Here is a 21,665-nt window from a genome sequence, read left to right on the forward strand (position 1 = left end):
TCTACAGGCAGCTCATACTGCTGCCAGCATGTCTGCTAATCTTATTTTTGGGATTAATTACCTGCAACAGCTGCAGCTCAGAGTTCTGCACCGAGCAGAATTGTGACTATGCCAAAATGTGGAGAGCATTTAGGCTGTCTCGAAGGGAAACTTTTCCAGTGTTTTTCAGGAGTTCTCTTTTAGTTCGTCAGAACTGGGTGCTTACATTGAGGCTGTGAACACAACGGTGAAAGCTTTAATAGCCTAATGCTGATATTTTAAATATGCTCTGAAGCTTTTCTGAAGAATTAACAAGCAACTTATGCTATATTTGCCTTTAACTAATAATGGGTGTTCCGTATTGTTATAGCATTTAAGCTGTTTCCAAGTCAGTTTTGGTAACCACAGATAACTGCTGAGGGTGTGAGAAGTACGTGAGCCAAAAAGCAGCAGTTAGGAACCAACTTGTGTTTGATTGGATTGGAAATGAATAGAGCTTTTCATTTTAAATACATCCCCCCCCCCCAGATTTTTTTGATTAACAGTTCGTATGTATGAAGTTCTTTGGACACGCCTTTAAATGCATTCAGAAGTTGAAACTGTTATTTTCCTGTTTGAAGGACTTTGTTTTAAAATTCAACACTAGTTATTATGCACAAGCCACTGAACTTTCATTTTATGCCTTTGTACATTTGAAGTGGAAACATCTGGTCTGGAAAGGAGGAAAATCAAGTACAGAAGAAATGAAAGCATATAGTACCTTCTTCATAAAGAGATTGGCTTCAACAAGTGAGCAGAAGAAATGTATGTAGTAGATACTCATGAGGAGTGAGGCAGAAAAAAGTTAATGATTGTAGGCGGTAATTTAAATACCATTTTAAAAATAAAATATAACTTACTAGATATTCAAATGAAAGCTATAATCCCATAATCACTAGACTATTATTACTTAAAATTTTGAAGTAGGTTAATACTAATTCCTTTCAGTTTTTAAATCTAGCTAGTTAAATAAACCTTTTATGGTCCTCTTTTTAAAAGATACTTTTTCTTTTTCCCCTAGTAAATATCATCTTGGACATCTTTGACATTGTTCTTTCTATTTTTTTTTTCTCCTTTTTTTCCTAATTTAATACTGTAAGAAATTACAGTGTTTCTATTTGATATGAAATGGAGTGGAACAAAAGTACTCATTTAGGAAAAATATTCTTGTTGCTAGTTTGGAGTGGAAAGAATGTGTAGCCCTCATCAGTGAGCTGCAGGCTCTAAGCTTCTGTGGGTTTGCTTCCAAATAATGGGCGAATTGTATGCAAAGTAATGACCCTTTCTGAAATGTGGAGATTAAGAGTACGGTTCTGGAATAATTCTGAATTTACTTATTGTTTCTATTTTGGCCAGAAGGAATGTTTTCATAACGTTGCTCATGTAAATTGGGTTTTACGATACGGGATTAACGTATTTTCTCAGTTGATGGAAGGCGCTTGTAAAATTGAGTCTATTTGTTGTTTGTGTGTCTATTATTTATGTTCTATTACTTATTGGAAAGAAAAATCTAGGAGGGTGTACAGAAAATAAACAAAATTAACTCTTTGTCTAAATACCTGAAAGTTGTATAAAGTAGAATATTGAATGGGGATTGCTCCAAACTCCAGTTCAGAACACAGTGGATAATTGATAGTGGGATCAGCAGCAAGTAATCCAGAAACCAACCTTAATTATCTCATCATACTTTCTGATTGTTGTTACATAATTCATATCTCTGCCTTTTAGTCACGTGAAAGCTCTCTTCCTCAAGAGGTCATCAGATCTGAGTAAAAACCTTAACAACAGGCATTTGTCCAAGCTATTCCTTTATGATTATACATGTAGGTAATACAGCTTTTTCTGCTCCTTTGCATAGATGACAGTGCCTCTGCTGCAAGCAGTATGGAGGTAACGGATCGCATTGCCTCTCTGGAGCAACGTGTCCAGATGCAAGAAGATGACATCCAGCTGCTAAAATCTGCCCTTGCTGATGTGGTTCGACGCTTGAATATTACAGAGGAACAACAGGCCATGCAAAACAAGAAAGGACCTACCAAAGGTTGGCATTTCAGATATTTGTAAAATGGGTAGTTCAGTTCAAAGAGTGTTTTGTGTATACTAGTTTATTGTTTAGATCTTTCTGGTGGTCAAAGTCAGCAGCTTGAAATTCAAACAGTTGGAAATCTGACCTATCAAAAAGAACATGTACAAGTCTAAGTTGTTAAACCTGTGAGTCTTCTAAAGTCCTCATGAACTAGTGAAGTGTTTCCATATTGCTACAAATTCCTGACTTATTAAAATTAATTCATGAAATCTTTTGTGAATGTTTCATAATAACTAGTATTGAATGTTGCGTATTCTATTTGTGAAATTGCTAAGTTTTTTTGTCTGGGGGGCGGGGAAGGGGAAAAAGTTCAGACAAAAATTAATTCAGTTTAAAATGGGGTAGGCATAACCAAAATCAGAACTTTGAGCTAGCTCAATGGTGATCTGAGCAGCAAGATGTTGCTATGCTAGTTGCTCAGGTTCAAATGAAAAATACAGCCAACTTTGGTGCCTCGATCAGTTACAGAATGAGAGATCAAGATTCCAGATGTGATAGACATTGCAACTCTGTTATGCTGAGTTATGCAAATATTGCAGAGCGCTCACAATCTGGTCCTTTCCCCACAATACAGTTTGATATGTGTGTGCGTCAGAAAAGCTTGAGTTGGATATCCAGCACTTCACTGTAGCAAATGCTTACTAGAATTCTGCTGATGTTACATGCTGTCATCTGTGTGTCTGTAAAAGCATAGGAAAGAAAATGCTCATTACAAGCTTAGTAGGAATTTTTAGTAAATACTTTTGGGTAGTCCTGGGAATAAGAGTGATGACAACCTACATGTGGAAAGTCTGTGTATAACAGACTTCATAGAATGGCTTAAGTTGGAACGGACCTTGAAGATCATCTAGTTCCAAACCCTGTCATGGGTAGAGTTGCCTCCCACTAGACCAGGACACCATTCAAATTTACTTTGAATGCCTCCAAGGATGGAGCATCCACAGCCTCCAAGGGTAGCCTGTTCCAGCACCTCACACCCTTTGAGTAAAAAAATTCTTCTGAACATCGCAATCTAACTCTCCCTTTTAGTTTAAAGCCGTTCCTCCTTGTCTTATTGCTATCAAACCGCATTGGTCCCCCTTCTGTTTGCAAACTCCCTTCAAGTACTGGAAGGCTGCAATGGAGTCTCCCAGGAGCCTTCTCCAAGCTAAACAAGCCCAAGTCCCTCTGCTTTTCTTCAAAGGAAAGGTTTCCCAGCCCTGGCATCTTTATGACCCTCTTCTGCACCCACATCCTTCCTGTACTGGGGCCCCTAGGCCTGGACACAATATTCCAAGTGGGGCCTCACAAGGGCGGGGTAGAGGGGGGCGGGGGGGGGGAAAGACAACAGAACGCCATTTAGATTGCTCCAAGGAATTTCAATCCAATATTCTTACTGAAGGCCTGATAGAAGCACTGAGTCCTGGATGTCAGTAGCCTGCAGGGCCTGGTGCTCAAGGTGCATTTATGAGCCCTTTGTATCAGTGGATCTGTAAAGCTCTTGTGAAGAAGAAAGGAAAGGTAGCAGCTTACCACATCATTACGAGTGCACATCTGGAACCTCATGGGGTCTCATCTGTGTCCCGTTGTCCCTTTGGCCTTTCTGTAGCAGAAACAGCCAGTGCACAAACAGGTTTGCACTGGAATCTTTGGGCCATATCAGAGCAAAGCACACAACACAAACTCATACTCCCTCACAAGGCAAAGGCATTTCTTGGTATCCATTAGCAGATGATGCTCATGGTCTCTCTACTGTTTAAATTAAGAAATTGTTTCTTTGTTGGGGGTCCTGGCATGTGTTAATACAAATTAAACTTTTAGTTCATGTTGAAGGGTCATGTTTAATAATATATTCCTACTTTTTTTTTGTGGGGGGGTGGGAGGAGGGGGATGGAAATTGTTTGACCTTTGCTATATATTTATGATGGATATTTACTTTTAGTCATTGATTTAACAGAATATGTAAAAACTACTTGGCTTTCTGATCCGAGATCTTAAGTTTGTTTAATGGAAATGGGGAAAAGAGAATTGGACAGAATTCCAGAACCAGATTAGCTCACTGTTGATGATACTGCTTGTTGGATAGAATATACAGTAAATGTCTGTGATCTTGTTCTCCCATTCTCTTCCCTCTGTGTTGTATTCTCCTCATTCTGAATTTGTTAGTCTTAATGGGAAAAACAAAAAGTTGAATGTTACCAATGATAATTCCCACTAGAACAAAATGTTCCACAAAATGTGTTAGTACAAGAGATGAAGTGGCTTTATGTTGCCTTTAAAATAGATGTTATCTGATGTGTGAAGGAAATAAAGTTTAATTATTATTTCTGAATGGTAACCAGATCAGTTCTTGCCTGCTGACTTTGCTTAGTAAAATACAGAGCCAGATTTTCATGGATTTTGTGAACAATTGAGTTCTAAATCAGGAAATGTTTTCTTAGTTATGGCAGAAATTCAAAGCCATAGTTCAGCATATATTCCAAAGAAGCTTTTATAAGCTGATATTTCTGCCCTTCTATGGCTTATTTTTTTTAATGTGTTTGTGGCGTAAGTACTTCTCTGGGTGTGAAATTACACTTTAAGAAGCTTTATATGTGGTAATGTAAATAGGGCTTGGTAAAAGCCATCATACAAATTGCTGAAACGAATCTTGGTAATTGCTAAATAAATCCACTCAATTTCTTTAATTTTATTATATACCAGTTGTACCATCATTGTATGGTCAGCCTTATTAAACATAATTTATAACACAAAACCAAATGTGAAGTATCCTGATTGTTTCTTCCAGCTGGTATGTCAAGTATGATGCATTTCTATGATAACCTATTTTTAATATAGAAGGCACAGCTATTTCATAAAAGACTTAGCCCAGAAGGCCAAGTTCCATTTCAGTACTGTAATTCAGAAAAGCATTTCAGTGGCCTCCTGTGGGGCCTGCTTGGACATGATGAAACTGGGGACTGTGGCTTCTTGTGTCATCATGTGTGCTGACTGGCACTTGATTTACTTTCTTCTTATTGATTATTTAATGACTAATTCCTCATATACAATGTTAAAAAGTGAAAATTGGTCTCACAGTGTTATAAAATCTTATCCACTGTTGTTTGAAACATACTATGCGATCTTTCTTTTGTTTCCTCTGTGGCCTTTGATTAAAGTGTGTGTGAACTGTGGGAAGGTTCTTAACCTTGAAAGAGAAAATGAATCCCCACTGTTCTGCTTAAAGTCTGAAATAAGAAAATTCATGGGACAGAGAACTCCATTTTCTGAATACTTCATAAGTGAAATTGGCTTAAAGATTCAAGTGTAAGGCTAGCAAAAAAGTAATGCAGAAAAGCTTAAGCTTGTTTTCAGTCTCTCTGCACCTTCTTGTTCTAGACTTGAGCTAGGCAGCTTAAAAACAGTATACGTCATAGACACAGAGCTGCTTATCTTCTGTTTGTGGAGCTCCTTCGCCAATGTGGCTTTATTTCTTCCTTATTTGATTCAGCTACTTTGTGGAGTTCAGTATGTTTCCTGTCTTTGTTTTACTCTTTGTTTGTTATTCTTTCCTTTTATAATTATTGGTTTGTTTGTAAACTTAATGGCCCTATTAATCCATAGATCAGAGTATGATTAAAAAAGCTGCTGCTGAGGCTGGTAAACATGTCAGTGCTGCTACCACAGGTAAGACCTCGACGCAACAGAACTTCCCAAATAAATGTTACTGACAAAGCAGTAATCTGAGTGCGTTTGAGTTACTGACATCCACTGCTTCTAACAGTTAATGATGTGTTTGTGGTTGTTTGACTGTTGCGTTAATTACCACTGGTGTGAAATAGCTTTGTAAATAAAACTAAGTAGCTCCAGAATAAGTAGCGGAATAAGTGAATGATTTGTAGCTTTTCTGTGTGCTATGTAAGATTTTATGTTGTTGCTTTCAACAGTACCTACTCACGGGGCTCAATCTTTAGATGTCCAGCTCTACAAATGTGGAGTCTCAGTTTGGTTTGGATTTAGAGCAAAAACCTTTGACAATCAAAAGTTACAGGCATTGTTACTGGCTCCTGCTAGCTTCAATTTCATAGGGCTAAAAGAATAAACCAATGCCCATTGGAATTCACTTCAACTTCCCTTTAAGAGGTATTTTTATATAACAACAAAGAAGAAATATTTTATTTGTTTAACTTCAGTTATTATTCTAATTTGCGATCTCAAAGCTTCATGAAACTGTTGTGAACTGCAGTGATTGTGTCAGGAAACAAGTGTGCAACTGCTGAACTGTAGCCACGATTCTATAATATACAACAGAATCTGCTTTTGTGTGTTAGTTATATAATAAACATGCATTAAGGCATAATTAGTACATTTCAGCAGTTGGGTAGGAGTCATAGTAGAGCAAAATACTGTAGAAGTAAATAGGATCATAATATCTGTTTCCTTGACTGTGAGAAGCTGAAGTACAGTAAGTTTCAGCTGTTTTGCGGTGCCACTTGTTGTGGGTTGACCCTGGCAGGCAGTGGAGTTCCCCACAGCCACTCACTCTTCCCCAGTGGGACAGGGGAGAGAACTGGAAAAGTGAAAACCAGAAAGCTCCTGGGCTGAGATACCTACAGTTTGGTAGGTGAAGCAAAGCTATGCATGCCAACAAAGCAAAACAAGGAATGGATTCACTACTTTCAATTGGTGAGCAGATGTTCATCTGTTTGGAAAACAGAACTCATTATGCACAATGATGGCTTGGGAAGACAAAAGGCAATGTTTGCGATGTCCTTCGCTTCCCCATTCTCTCCTTCAGTTCTTATTGCTGAGCATGATACTGTATGAAACGGAGTACCTCTTTGTTCTGTCTGGGTCAGCTGTCCTCGCAGCGTCCTCTTCCAGCTCCTGGTGCAGCCCCAGCTCCTTACTTGCAGGGCAGCTTGAGAAGCTGAAGTGTCCTTGGCTTAGTGTAAGCACTGCTCTGCAGCAACTTAGATATCAGTGTGCTGTCAACTCTGTTTTGGTCACAGATCCAAAACAAAGAGCTATAAGAGCAGCTATGAACAAAATTAATTCTAGCACAGTGAAAAATCAATACAGTTCTAAAGACAGTATTAGCATGTTAAAATAGATCATCGAAACAGGGCTGGGAGGCACCATGAGTTCGTTCAAGTCTTGTTTCACCTTTCCTTAAAGCTGCCCATGATGTCAGACTGCTTTTGTTCTTTTTACCTTTGGTAAGAATGGTACTATTTAAATCCATCAATCCCAGCTTCTCGCTTCTCCTATCTTTAGGGAGCCCAGAGTTTTTCTTTATTTCTTTGGTGACTTGTTTTCATGTCATTCTTCAGTCATCTAAGCCAAACAAGCCTTATTTCTTCACTGTTTCCTGATGGGTATAATAAATAAATGATGAATATGTAACAAACAGCTACGTAGTTAACTGTGTTAAAATATTTCAGTATGTGTCAAACAGGTATCACTCATCTTGAAACTTGCATTCACAAGTAAACCTTATTTACCGATGCATTCTCCTCAAGTCACAGTCTTTCACTGTTTTTTCTTCAGTGTACGAGAACTTTAGGTGAACAAGTCGATACGTGATTACAATCTATACTACAATAAAATGCAAGCATATCTTAATCTAGATCTGAATACAGTTGTTAGGGATTGGGTTTTTTAATTTATTTATCATTTTAGATTTATCCTGTGCAGTTTTTTTCCCCACAGTATTTCATAGCTGTTTTCCCTCAGCTTTGAGATGATGCCAGACTTTTTTCTTGTGTTTCTTAAGTGTCTTATGAACATTTACTTTCTCCTGGGTATTCTTTCTCTGAACCTGGAGACTTTTGGCATCTTCACAAAGATGGCTGTAATATGAAGTGATGTTGAATTTCAGGTGACATATAGAGCTTCAGTTTTCTTCCCTGCTGTGCAGAGAGCACTGACACGCTTGTCTATGTTTCCTATGTTTCCAAGGTTTGCTTTGTAATGTAAGTTTTCATGTAAGTACTCACTGCTTGCAGTTTTAACCGCTTTTTGTTTTTGCAACTAATTTCTAATGCACTGGAATGGAACTTTTCAGTTATTCTACTAGTAGTTACAGTTTACACATGTGTAACACTTTATGATCAACATGTGATCAGAATACAGCTAGATAATGTCAGCTGATGAAATCTGCTGTTTTGATGATTTCAAAGCTTTTTCTGATTGATGGATAAAATTCCTTTCAGTAAGAACAGCCTACAGTCTCAAAAAGAAGTCAGATGTATGTAGCTGGAGAATAAGGATTTATTAACAGATTATTTTCTTGTGGAAAGCTTGTAAGTATGTTGAAGACCAGAAGTTTCTGGAACTGTGACTTACCTTTATTTCTAGCACTCTTCCAAATATCATCCAGGTGGATGATAGACAGGTGTTCTTTTAACAGGATTGCTTTTGGTGGCAGCTACTGCCTTTGTGTCTACCTGTAATCTGACTGAGCTAGAACAGGATTTTGTAGATGGTACAGGCTGTGGAATTGTGTTCTTAATCCACGTGCAGATGGTTTAATATGATTATGAATAAAAAGATACTTAAATCATCTTCAAAACCTGCATCCACATAACTTTGGTAATAGTGAAGGGGGAGGATACTCTACAGCTATTTCAAAATATTTTTATTTTGTTTGCTAGAGGAAAAAAAGGAAAGAATATGTAAACAATGATTTAATCCTCTACTTGTTTTGCAGCAAGACCGCTGGTACAAACGCTGCCTTTAAGGACAACTGTTAATAATGGAACTGTGTTACCAAAGAAACCAAGTGGCTCTTTACCTTCTCCATCAGGAACCAGAAAAGAAACTGTATCACCAGCAGCAAAAAGGTATGCATCCCTTGGAAGCACTGTAATTGTTAAACTGAGGGAATAATGGATCTTCTTCAAGCTTCTCAATATATGTTTTTTCTTACTTTCAGAGCAGTAGCCTGAATACTTAGTTCAGAATGAAAAGACAGAGTTAATTATAGGAGATTTTAAACTCATTAGGTCTGATTAATCAGAATTAAGGTTATTACCCTAAAAAGAACACACAATGCTTAATCTACCAGTTTCTGTTACTTTCTTGTTACTGCAGTCTAACGCAGAGAATAAAGCGTTTCTACTGTGCTGTTTTGTAACATGACACAAAAAGGCAAGGATTTTCTAATAGTAAGAAGAAAACATGCAGTCTGTAGAGAAACTGTGTTACCATTACAAATCAGTGTGCTACCTTTGTTGATTTTTGTAAGTCATCTTAGAAATGTTTCAAGTATCTCAGGGAGGAAAATAGCATCAAGCGCATTTATGCAAATTTATGCAAAGGAATACCTAGCTTAAGATACCTTACTATTACTGTTAGATGATTGGAATGATGTTTCAATTTCAGTTGTGTATTTTATAGATTACTTATATGCCTGTTATACACCTGGGTTATAAGAAATGCAAGAGATGGAGTGGAGCCAAGTTCAAGTTAAATGTGACAGTTCTTTTGCTGCTGCTCTGCTGTAATGTTTGCCTGTTAAAATATATACTTGTATTGTATGCAGTGGGGTTGTTGTTTTTGAAACATTTCTTTGGGTGTGTATCATCCTCAGCTTTTTGTAAAGACAATGCTGTCAGGTCTGAGAAAGGCAAGTTGTGGAGATGAGAGTATTAACATGCTATAGTTTAAAGCTTTTTTTGTTGAAGGTCTCTTTCTAAGGGAAGATGTCAACTAAGTGTATGCCACCCTGTTACTGATTTGAGGACCACTGGTTTTCATAGAACTCCAAATTTTGTTATTGTAGAGAAGCTACTCTATGCAGAATTGAAATTAGAAAGCATTATAAAACATTGTTTGTTTCAATGTCACACAAATAGAACTGGGCTCCTATGAAATGGGTCTTACTGCAGCTGCAGGCTTTGGCAAGTTTGCCAAAGATAAGAGAAGGAAGGTAAATACAATATGAACGTATTCATTATCAGAAATATGTTATCAGAATTTTTGCAAGTGGATAGAATTACTCGACTTTTAAAGAGAAAATTGATTTGTGTTTTAAAAGGAGCACTATTTTATGTATCATGAACTTTTAAGGAAAAATATTATTTTTTCTTAAGTCTCCTAAGTTTGTTCCTGTTAATTGAAAGCAGGGTTTTAAGTGGTATTTATTTGAAAGAAAGAAAAAGAGTGAGCCCAAGTATTGGCTCGTTTCACTTGTGTACGTAGGGTGGGACCCGTGATTCTGCGCACTTGCTATCCAAGGTTCAACATAGGACTTCCTGCTCCAGTACAGAATGGGTCAGATGCAGGTGAAGATCATTCTGTAGCCTGTGGGCAATGTCATGACTCTATACATCCTTGAGATAAATGGCATTCTGCAGCCTTCCCACCACACTCATGCGCTTTCTGGATACCTTCTGTGCTAGTGGGAAAGTCCTAATGGAGAATCCTTAGGGAGTGACTGTTGTATAACTGCCTTGGCTCATCTGTAAATGAAGTCTTCCCTGGGATAAGAATTTTAATATAATTTTATTTATTATTTTATTGTGTATATATACTACAAGAGGAACAGAGTAGAGTGTTAAACTCCCTACCAGTGAATTACTGTAGACAACTTTTAGTAAATTATTCTCTTCTGTTTTTTAAAATGAACTTTAAAATAACTGAAGGGGTTTTGTGTTTTCGCAATACAGCATGCACAAAATATTCAGTATTCATAGGTGAATATATCTTAACTGCTTGAAGTAGCCAACTTGCCAGTAGTGAAGTAGATAAGCTCATTAATATGAGTTCATTCATGCTTCATATTTATAATGGGCCGTTTTACATTCAAGTGCTGTGAATATGTATAGAAGTAGAATCGTAGAATGGCTTAGGTTGGAAGGGACCTGAAAGATCATCCAGTTCCAAACCGCAATGAAAATGGGGGGGTTGCAACAGGGGAATGTAGCAGCAAGGTCAAATAGGGGGCAGGAGTTGTCTGTGTTAAGAAGCTTTAATGAGCACTGATCGGTCCTTGAATTATGTGTAGTTTTTAATGGTTTCTGATAAACAATCACATTTTAACAGTGCTGTTCTCATATGAAGTGATTTCTGAAACTGCTACTAATTCTTGGCGTAGGTGTGATTATGTGAAATTGAAGGTCTAAACAGTATTAAGTGCTTATAGATGTTTGTAAAGCTTATTTTTGGTTTGAATATATCTATATAGTGTATATGTACTATGTAGGTGTATATATACAATATAGGTGCAGAAAGAAAAAATTGTTTCAAAATTTGAAAAGTGAAAGAAAATTAGTAATAATAAAGCAGAATAACTCCTTTCTATTTGAGTCTTCTTTTAAACTTTCAGTTTGCTGCCCTGTAAAATTACAAACATCTGCTTAGATACTATAACAGGAAAATAGCATCTTTTTCTTCTTCTTGTTGAACATATTTTCAACACAGGCAAACCTCAAGGTTAATGGAGTCTCTCCCAGATGTTTCACTGAACCCTGTTATGAAAAGGGGATTAAAAATAAGTAAATTCTGATTTGAAATATTTGGTTAGGAAGTATATTGTTTCCAGTTAAAACAGCAAGTAATGCCTATCTGTACAAACATGCACAAATGATCTCTGCAGGGATCAAATGTGCATCCATACATTCTATTGCTTAGAAGTAGATGTGTTTATTGACATGTCTACAAACACAGTCTCATTTATATGTGTTGGTTAACTCATCTGAACCCACAGATTGGCATAGTGCTCCTCCTCCTTGCTGGATTACCATGGAGATGCAGTTCAGAGTTCATGACGTTTTTCTGATTTCCCTTTTAATATTTGAAATGGAAATGACTACTTGTGGCAGGAATACAACACTGGAGATGATTAAAAAAAATATTGAGGCTGAAAGGGTGGAACTAACAGACTTTTATTCAAATTGTGCCACATTCTCTGAATGACCTTATGCAAATCTCTTAACCTTTATGCATATTGGTTTTCCATATGTAAAATGCAATATCAGTAGGTTGTTATATGGCCCAATGTGTTAATTAGAACCAGATCTGTTAGAGCATTGAGTAACCTCAACTGACTCTGACTTCAATTTAGAATTGAGGGCACCAACCCCCCTTTGGCATTTAGATCTTGTATAGCCAAAACATGACTATCCAAGTTAAGGAAGGAACGAAATAACCTGAATACAGCAAATTCACAAGTACAGCACGTAGGTCAATCAGGTGATTAAAAATACATGGTAATTAATGCAATGCGAGACTTAAAATAATGTTAAAAATGATGATGTTGGTGATACTAGAACCAAAAGTTCTTATCCAGAACCAGTATGTGCTGCAGAGCTACGTGGCTACCAGGTGCGAGCTGGCTGACATGAAACTGAAGTGATTTAGAGATGATCTGGGTAATCACCTGATACAGATAATCAAGAATTGCCCATTTTTTTAAAGTGTTTGCAAGTCTTCCTTGTCCCCTTGTCTCAGGGACTTTGATTTTTTTTTTTTTTATATCTAGTGTGTTTACTACTTGTAAGCTGTGGAAGTCAGGATTTTTTTTTTGTATACTGATTTTTATTCTGAACCTTATACGTAGAATAATTGTTTGAAAGTTTCATTCAGCATAAGATGAACTTTTTCTATCATGAACAGAACTTTCCCTTCCCCCAGCATTCTTCCTTTCAGAAGCAATGTGGCTTGAAGTTCATTGCTTAACACTAAATTTGCCTTTGGAATGTGTCCAGCGCACAGTAGTAATGTTTTGAGTTCCCTATTAAAATCTAGGTTTTTGTGACTCATCTAGGATAGCTTTGTTTCCAATAGATGAAGGGGAAAAAAGAGGAAAAGAAAATATAAGGGAGGAGAATGCAGTCGGTACCTTTCTCAGTAGGGATGCTGCTGCAGACTGTAGGCCAGCATATACTTTCTCTTTTAGAAAGAGCCAATCAGTCACTCTTTGTTCCTGAGCAGATTGTAAAGTACTACAATGCTACAAAGCTGACAATGGAGATCAAAAGGAAGAAATTGGAACAAAGAAAACATAAAAAGCTTTGTTTGTAGGGAGAATAAAGTACTTTAATAAGATGAATTCTTGTTCTTCTAAACTCTAAACACATGGCCCCTAGGAAATTGTTCGGTCTCCTGGAATTAATGTTCCACATTATGTTCAGGGGGCAGCAATGATTTGCAACTGGCACACACAAACTGTGTCAAAACTTCAGTTTAGTCTCCTATTTAATGCTTGACTCTCTAAAAACTGATATTAAATAAAAGGAGTATAAATACAAAAAGCCTATCCATTGAACTTCAAGTGGAAAGCCATTACACTACTTCACTTTATCTCTAACAATTAAAGTTATTAGTGTGCTTTGCTCAAAGGCGTAATGAAATTAAAGTCATATATTATTCTTGAATTCATTCTAATTGATTAAAATGAGAGTCGGGAGTGCTATACAAGTTTCAGAATATTAGTATTATTAGTTTCACTACTATACAACTATTTTAATGTATATTATTGTACGAGCTCTAGTATTTTTCCCTCCAGAAATTTGATTATATGTATTCATATATTTTGTCCAGGTTTGCTCAGTGCAATTCAATGATGCGAGCATGTAAAACATACATGCTATGCAGTAGTGTGTGTATATATGTATCAAGATTTATTTTCTTGTGCTTATTGTTGCTTTCATAATGGTCTTCTGTCTCCTAGCTGGGTCATCTGTCTGTTTCCTTCGCTTCTTTGATTTTCTGTGTTTTTTCTCAGTAGCTTTAGAAAGAGTCGGTGTATCTGGAGCACTGCTATGATTTTGTCATTCAAAGATACATTGTTGTACTTAAATGTATGGTTTGAAATGATCAGATGCCAGAACCAATAATTGCTGTTGTTTATTCTTGCACGTGACCTCATACCTTAAATGCATGCAATGATGTCTTTTAATGTAAGCTTGTTTTAAATGTCTTTTCCGTGTCTTATTGTTGCATTCACTTTTTATTCTGCTTTGTTTACGCACCTCTCAATGTGGATTAAGCAGGTCTGTGAATCTTCTCAATGCATGCAAACTGAAAAAGCCTGCTCTAAGGTGAGGGATTCTTAATAGCTTTGTAGTGTTGAAGCTCAATTGTTTTTCCTTCCTGTTCCGATTCACGTCATAGAAACTGGCTGTTTTAGTGGCAGCATTAACACTGTAGAACTTATCTGTATTTATTACTCCCATTTTTAACACTTTCAGAAGTACATTTAAAACTTCTTGTTGCTGATAAATGCATTACTGAACTTATCCAGTAATGATTTCTGATGTTATCTCCATTCTCTTATGCTAACGTCACTTTTACTAGATTTCATTAACTCTCATTCCTGTCTTAAATGATGTTTAAAATCCTTCCTTTAGAAATGATGTTAACAAATGTTACCTTTTGATTAAAAAAATTGAGAATGTTCTCTTTTCATATCACTAATGTGGAAGCCAAATTCTGGAATCCAGTCATGTTCTTACAGTCTTGTAATTTAAATGAGTATTTCTTATTTTAAATTCTTTCTCAGGTGTCCGTTTATCTGCTGCAGCCATACTGATATTAAACACTGGAGAAACCAAAATATGCATATGCCAAAATGGAGTTAATGTAATGGAATTAAAATATCCTGCTGTGATCCTCTTTTTCTGATCATTTGCTAATACATCTCACTGGGCTTTTGCTGTTGGTGGAAGTTTAAAATTTGTCAGAAGGTATTTTGGCGAGTTAGTTTAAGCACTAATAGACATAAAATAACTTAAAAGAGTTTTGTTCTTCATTGTGGTAAAAGAAGTTTTTATACTGATATGAGGCTTCATCAGTCAAAAGATATCATTGCACTTCTAAGCTTTAGGCCTGTTCATTTTTTATCCATCATTTATCTTTTGAATGTTGATAGCTGTAAAAATAAAACCTCAAGCGATATTAAATTAGCTTAGAATTGCTTCCATGACTGCTACAGTAGTTATTCTGATGATAGCATAATTTTGTGATTTCCTTCATCTAATTTCAGTGTTGGCTGATGTTGCGTCTTCTTTTTTTGGTTAAAGAGAAGATGTATCAAACCCTTATTTTGACTACAAAATCACACAGAGCTGATGTTTTGCATTAGTAAAATCCAGTGAAAGGGCACATGCTGATAAAGATAATTTACATGGAGCAAAATTTTTCAGTACTGGGGCTGCTTTATGTTAGCCTAGGGTAAAGTTATATGGAATGATGTTAGTAGAGTCAGAGAATTGTTAATTGTTTGTAGCGTGCTACTTAATTACTTAATATATAGGTTTTCATGCATTTGATATTGAGAAGACTTGGGGAGGGTTAGCCTAGCTTAGGAAACAGTAATACCAGAAGTGACAACAGAATTGAGTTTTCACTGCCTTTTGCTTCTCTTGTGCATTATTTGTCTGTCCCTGTGTGCAGCTTATCATTCTGCTTGCTCTCTTACATCATTTTCTCCACAGAAACGTTTTCGTTTCAGCTTAATCCGTTGAATGGTGCTTGTTTTTAATACAATAACACAGCACTGAATATCTGCACTATCACTGCATATTCCAGAAAGATTTTTGCCAAGCCATCTGAGATGCATCACAAGTTGTATCTGCTCTGCCCTGAATGCATGGAGCTTCCTCTCAGAAAAATATTGTCTTTGCTGTGGCTTGAGCTCAGATCTGTCCATTGTATTGTACAGTTATGTGTGTTGACCATGCAGAAAAGTCTGCTTCGCTTCCTTTACTTATGAAGAGTTGATGCCTCTGTTTTTTACATTATGCATGAAGTGGGGCACTCTGAGGAGCTGACTGAGGTAACATGGCAGGGGGTGGTTTTTAGAAGTTGATGCAATGGCCTGGGATAGTCCATGGTGATGCCTGAACTGAGCCTCTTGGTAAGCAGAGCTCTGAGTGGAAAAAGTAACAGGGCTGGGGTTGGCAAAGGGACTGACTGGAAAGAGACTGGGTCCTGGAGCGCAGGAGCAGAAAAAGATGAAATGTTTATGTGAAGGGACAGAACATGACTAGGATGTGAGATGCATAGATGTCCCTGCTCTTATCTTTGGGGAGGGTAAAGCAGACAGAGGGCTGAGTTGGGTGAAAGGAGGAGTCTGTACCAAGTCCTATCCAGTTGGTGCTTTGGAAGTGGTTCCTCCCTCGTCCCAGGCACAGCTGCTCTGCATCTCAGGGAAAGGAGTAAAGCAAGGGACCTAGCTCAGCTCACTTGTCACCTACTCCCTTTGCCCCTAGGGAGCATTGCTTTAGAAAAAAGTAGTTTGAACTAATGGAAAACCATAGTACTTTGTCACCTTTGTTATATGCTCTGGGTGATAGATATTGCTTCTGTTGTGCCTTGTTCTCAGTCAGTGAGAGCTTTCTGTCTGAAAGTCATGCTGGAGCTACCTTACAGCCATCTTTGCCAAAGGGATAGTTGAAAAATGAGAGGGTTAAGCCTCTCCCCTTGTCAGGGGATGCAGGTAATGTGATCTATTTGTGCATTTAGTGTAGAAGCGTGTATTTTTGACAAGTGAATGGAGAGCTAGCTTAGATTTTTCATAGTTTTTTTTTTTTTTTGGAGTGTGTTAAAACTAGCTTTGAACCACAGTGTAATTGATTTTGAATGCAGATACTGGTTAGCTTGCTAGTGCTCAAATTTTGACCTACTTTTTTAATTTTCTGTAGTCTGCTGGTGTCTGGTGCTTCCTTTGGGTCCTCCCTGTCTTGAGATAATTCTGAATTGTGGGGTGGTATTCAAAGATCTGGGAAGTTATATGAAAAGTAGGTGTTACAGATGTCTGATATAAGTGTGACCCTTTTTTTTTTTTATAGTTGGGCAAAAAAGTATGATGGTCTCTATTGCAAAAGTTACTCAGCAAAGCTCTTATATAAGATCTTTAATAAATAGTTTTTTATTAAAAATGATGTTATTATTTTTATGGCCAGCTTTCTACTAGATGCGTTTCTCAGAGATGTTTGTCTTTAAGTGTGTTCTTATCTAGTTCTGCTGTTAATCTTACTCCCTTTTCTTTTATTAGTACTATTAAGAGAACCAGCTCTTCTGAGCGTGTGTCCCCGGGAGGCCGGAGGGAAAGCTATGGAGATTCCAAAGGGAGTCGCAACCGCACTGGATCCACCAGCAGCTCATCCAGTGGTAAAAAGAACAGTGAAAGGTAGTGTTTCTTGAATGGCCATCCTGGTTTCTTTTTGCCTTCTGCCCTAACAGTGTAATTTGTTTGTGTTTTTTTTTTGTTTTTAAACCCCCGCCAGTTGGTCAAAAATACATATTCCAAAAGACTTCAAATCTTTTTTTTTTTTTTTCAAATTTAGAAATGTCAGATGAATGAGGAATGGAGAAATAGACTTATGTGCAGGAACTATCCAAAGAAGCAGAGTAAATAAATGTGCATCTCTGTGCATCTTGATGGTGTTTCTCTGTATTGCTGACAGTAACTAAAGGAGAATGTCTTTTCCAAGAGTTTCAGAATAGGATGTCTTGAAGATACAGGTTATTTACTGTTTGTGGTGAAATCAGTGTTTTGGCTAATCAATTCTTTCCCATATTTCCTAGACAGGTTTTGGCCATTAGCCATGGCAATTACACCTATTATCTGTCCTGCTACAGTTCCCTATGTAAAAAGAGGTGTTGATGATAGTTTTGAGAAACACAGTGTTGACGAAGAGTACATAATAATGTAATTCATCTGTTCTGCATCTCTATGCATGAGTGCCTTTATAAGAGTCATTGGGATTGCTGATGAGACAATGGCAGGACACAAAACTTCTTGTTGAACTCAGTGATCCTGATGGGTCCCTTCCAACTTGGGATATTCCATGATTCTACAACTTCATATTTTAATCTCTTTAGCATCTTCCCTCAGTGTGGAGATTGACTGAGGTTGTTGTCAAGTAATAGGCAGCAGCTAAAAGTGGGTGATTGAATTACTACTAGTTTTGTTTTGAAGCTATTCCTTGCTACTTTATACCTGCATAAGGTGCTACTTATCTGAAATTAGTTTTATATTAAAGCTACTAAAGAAACCAGATGAGAACATTAGTTACATTTTTGATTATTTAAAAGAAGAAAAGATACAACTTTTAATAACTACATAGTGGTACTATAAACTTAAAAAAAAAAGATTGATTCACAAACAGTTAAGAAGTGGGGGGAGAAAGGAAAAGATAAAATTGATGATTATCTGCAAAATTGTTTTGTTTCTAGATTGAAAATTGATTGAAATTTTACCAAGATACTTTAAAATTTTTCATACTCTTGTAACAGAATTCAGATATTTACATAATTCAGCAGACATTTAATCGGGTCACAAGGGATTCAATCCAGTCACCATATATTAGAAATCACTTAATTTGGGTTTGGGGACGTGCTCCCATAAACAAGTGAAGCAATATGTAAATAATGTATGAAATACATTATTTAAATGAAATTTCCTAAGGAACTAATTGAGAGACCATGTTAGATAGCATTAGGTGGAGCTAGCGTGGCTGATGCTGCTGTTAGAGCAATAATTGTGTGGTTAGAGAGTTTTCCCAGGAGATAAAAGGCCTGATTTCTTATATCACATGGAGCCTGCAGATGTTCAGAGCCACAGCTCTTACCTTATTGAAGAAAGTCTTTATCCTATGGAATAGTCTAGGTAAAGTCTTCCTAAAGTCTTCCTCATAATTTCTGCTGAAGGCAGGAAACTGTGCAGAACATAGAGCAAGAGTCATGGGACTAGATTCACGCTCACTTCTCTTCTATATGCCAGGAGCTAAAGCTGTCCTCCTAAAGCTAACTATGTGTGTGTAAGAATGAAGAAGAGAGCATTACTTATCTACTCGCTGTCTTTTCATTTCTTGTGTAATATCTGGTCTCTAGATGAGGTTTAAAGCAGAATGCATGACAGAAATCTAAGAAGGCAATTGTGAAATTACTGTTTTTCAACATACTTGTATGTACAATTGTAGCCATTATGCAAAGCCATGTTGCTTTAGAAAGATATTTTAAGAAGCTTTAATAATAAAGGATGAGGAAGTGACTGTAGCCTGAGGTGTCCCAGTTCACTATCACTCTGAGCAAGAGGTAAGTCCTTGTTAAGTTTTAGGTAAGTAGGAAATGATTCAAGATCACGGAAAAGAGAAAAGGAGCAGTCAAAGCTCTGTGTCTGGTTAGGATTTTTATAATTAGAAGGTACACATGGTTTGCTTTATTACTGTAATGAATCAGCTATTCGCATTAGCTTGAATAAGACAGCATGGACAATTCAGATCTGGGAGGTCTTGTCTCTAGAAATGAAGCGTTTCTGACAAATGCTGCATCCCATAAACAGCTTATTTTCTATAAATGTCTTCACTCATAAGAAAACAATTTAGTCTTGGTGCTAAAAATGGTAATGCATCATGGTATTTATTTAGATTGGCTCTGTGGGCAAGATCGGTGCAAGAATTTTGTTGCATGATTAATATCCAGGCTGGTATTATGAGAATCTGCTGTACCAGGTGGGACCCAGAGAATTATTTTGTTGGTTGGTTCAATCATTAGAAAAATATATTATTTTCAATACAGCAGATTCAAATCAAAGGAAAAAGAATAATACTCAAATTGCTTGTTGTGGCTTCAGTTTCATTTGTAGCGAGAGGGAATCTTTCATGCTTAGAAAAAATCCTGCAAGCAGTTTTTAGATTTCTCTTTATCTGCCTGTGCAGTTCTGGATCTGATGTGGATATTGCATTTCAAAGCTCTGTGGGTACTTCATCCTTTTCATGCATCTCTCCACTGAAGTTGTGGAGTTCTCGACTCTTTTGGGATCACTCGGAGCTATGCTGTAGTAACCTGATGTTTCAATAAATGTACTGAGTACGATGAATATAGGGCTGGGAAAAAGATAACTACTTAGTATGGCTTAATGACCCTTCTGTTTCATCAGAAACAGCTCCCTCAAGATTAATTACATAGTGGTGAATGATTAAAAATGCCCAAAACAACTGTTATTTCTTGAGAAAGATTTCTTCTTTCTGTCCAGCGTAGCAGGGTAGTACTACCCAGAGAGCGACTCTTCTGTCTGTTCCTTATCCACATGTATTTATGTATTTTTCCCTCACTTTTTCCCAGATAGTTTTCTCAAGTCAAAATGGCAAGTGGATTTCACTTGTCTTTCATGTACTGCACAGGGAAAGAAGGTGCTTTAATAATGATGGACATGTGTTTTCCTGGGTTTCACTGAATACCGTAGTTCATCAGGAACCATTTGGGCAGTTCCATCTTTTATGTAAAATCTTTAGGAAAGCACCATTCAAATTTTATTTTGTTCCTTAAATTCAGAGAGAGCAAAACCATGAAGCAAATACCTACATATACCGTAGCTCCCTCCAGATATTCAGAGATATTGTATTTAAGAATATATTCCTAAATCTTGGAATTTGGTATCTGAATGATACCAAAATGATATCTGTAGGTCTTCCTAGGATACCTAATTTCATTGACTGCAAACCAAAACTTGACGCAATTCCATGTTCTCCTACAACTGATGCTGCAGGAGGGAAGGATCTGGTAGTAGTAAAAGATCTATGTTTGTAAGAATGCAAAGAGAACTCAGTGTTTAAAAAAAGAAGTGTTAATATTTGTCATTAAGGGAACCATCATGAATGTTGTTTGTAATTTTGTCTGCCTTGAGATTTACAGTGTAAATAATTGAATTCTATCTATTTCTATTCTATAGAAATATATATATTTAATTTTATATCGCATCAACAGCCTTATGTGTGGATACTTTGTGTGAGCTTTTTAAAATAGGTATTTCTTCGTTATTTTCACAGCAAACCTAAGGAGCCAATGTTCAGTGCAGGTAGGAACTTCTAACATTTTTAAATATTTAAAAAATGTGATAATAATAGATTTTATCTGTGAATGTTCAGGAACTGGTGTTGGGACTCTAAGCGCAATGCTTATAGGCTATACTGATAGTATACATAGCTATAGCTTTTAAAAGAAAACCTGAGCAGTTTGCTCAACTTTTTGTTGGCCCAGTAGGTTTATTTTAGTTAGACTTCTTTGTAAGAAGATGAAGAAGCAAAAGCCATGTCTTCTTACCTCAAATATATCTTCCCTTTGGGGCAATATTAAAGTTTTGTAAATTGAAGGTATTACTACATTCCAGTTATGACACATTAATTTAGTTATTAGCTGTACTTGATTACTCCCTTTAAAGAATTCCATATCTATCCCAATGCTTTGTAATACAGTTTGTTGGATTACAAATAAAGAAGGTGTATTGAAGCTGTGGTTTTGGAGATCTATCTTGAATTCAAGAGTCTTTTTTTTTTCTTGTGTATTATCTTCATTACATGATTTCAAAAGCAAACTATGGCATTTTAGTGCAAGTGCTGGTCCTTGTCCTTGATGAAGATAAGAAACTGAATTCTACACCTAAGTAAATTTTGTTCTAAAAAAACACAGATTTAAAACAAATCCTTCATTACAATAGAATAAGGAAGACAGAAAATGGCTCATTTATCAATTTTATCATACTCTTGTTGTTTATATTTCTTTAACAGTATCTTACATTAAGCTGAACAAGAAAATCCCTAGTTTACCAAATGGATTGATCAGCATCCAACAAAGCTCTTAAGCAGTTCTT

The 21,665-nt window shown here is 36.7% G+C and overlaps 1 protein-coding gene across 8 annotated transcripts in view; it reads left to right on the forward strand.

The window, feature by feature from the left end:
* The window catches only part of EML1 (EMAP like 1), a 112,599-nt gene that overhangs the window by 61,077 nt on the left and 29,857 nt on the right, over positions 1-21,665 (forward strand). For 3 of the 8 annotated variants that reach the window (XM_015865509.2, XM_015865507.1, XM_015865508.1), the window contains 6 exons: positions 1,877-2,059; positions 5,687-5,749; positions 8,775-8,907; positions 14,062-14,109; positions 17,067-17,201; positions 20,845-20,873. In XM_015865509.2, the coding sequence (XP_015720995.1) occupies positions 1,877-2,059; positions 5,687-5,749; positions 8,775-8,907; positions 14,062-14,109; positions 17,067-17,201; positions 20,845-20,873 (591 nt within the window). The remainder of the gene's footprint in view (positions 1-1,876; positions 2,060-5,686; positions 5,750-8,774; positions 8,908-14,061; positions 14,110-17,066; positions 17,202-20,844; positions 20,874-21,665) is intronic. The other 5 variants (XM_015865512.1, XM_015865516.2, XM_015865514.1 and 2 more) reach the window with 3 other exon arrangements.

This window comes from Coturnix japonica, chromosome 5, assembly GCF_001577835.2.
Source record: "Coturnix japonica isolate 7356 chromosome 5, Coturnix japonica 2.1, whole genome shotgun sequence".
In the NCBI taxonomy this organism is placed as follows: domain Eukaryota; kingdom Metazoa; phylum Chordata; class Aves; order Galliformes; family Phasianidae; genus Coturnix; species Coturnix japonica.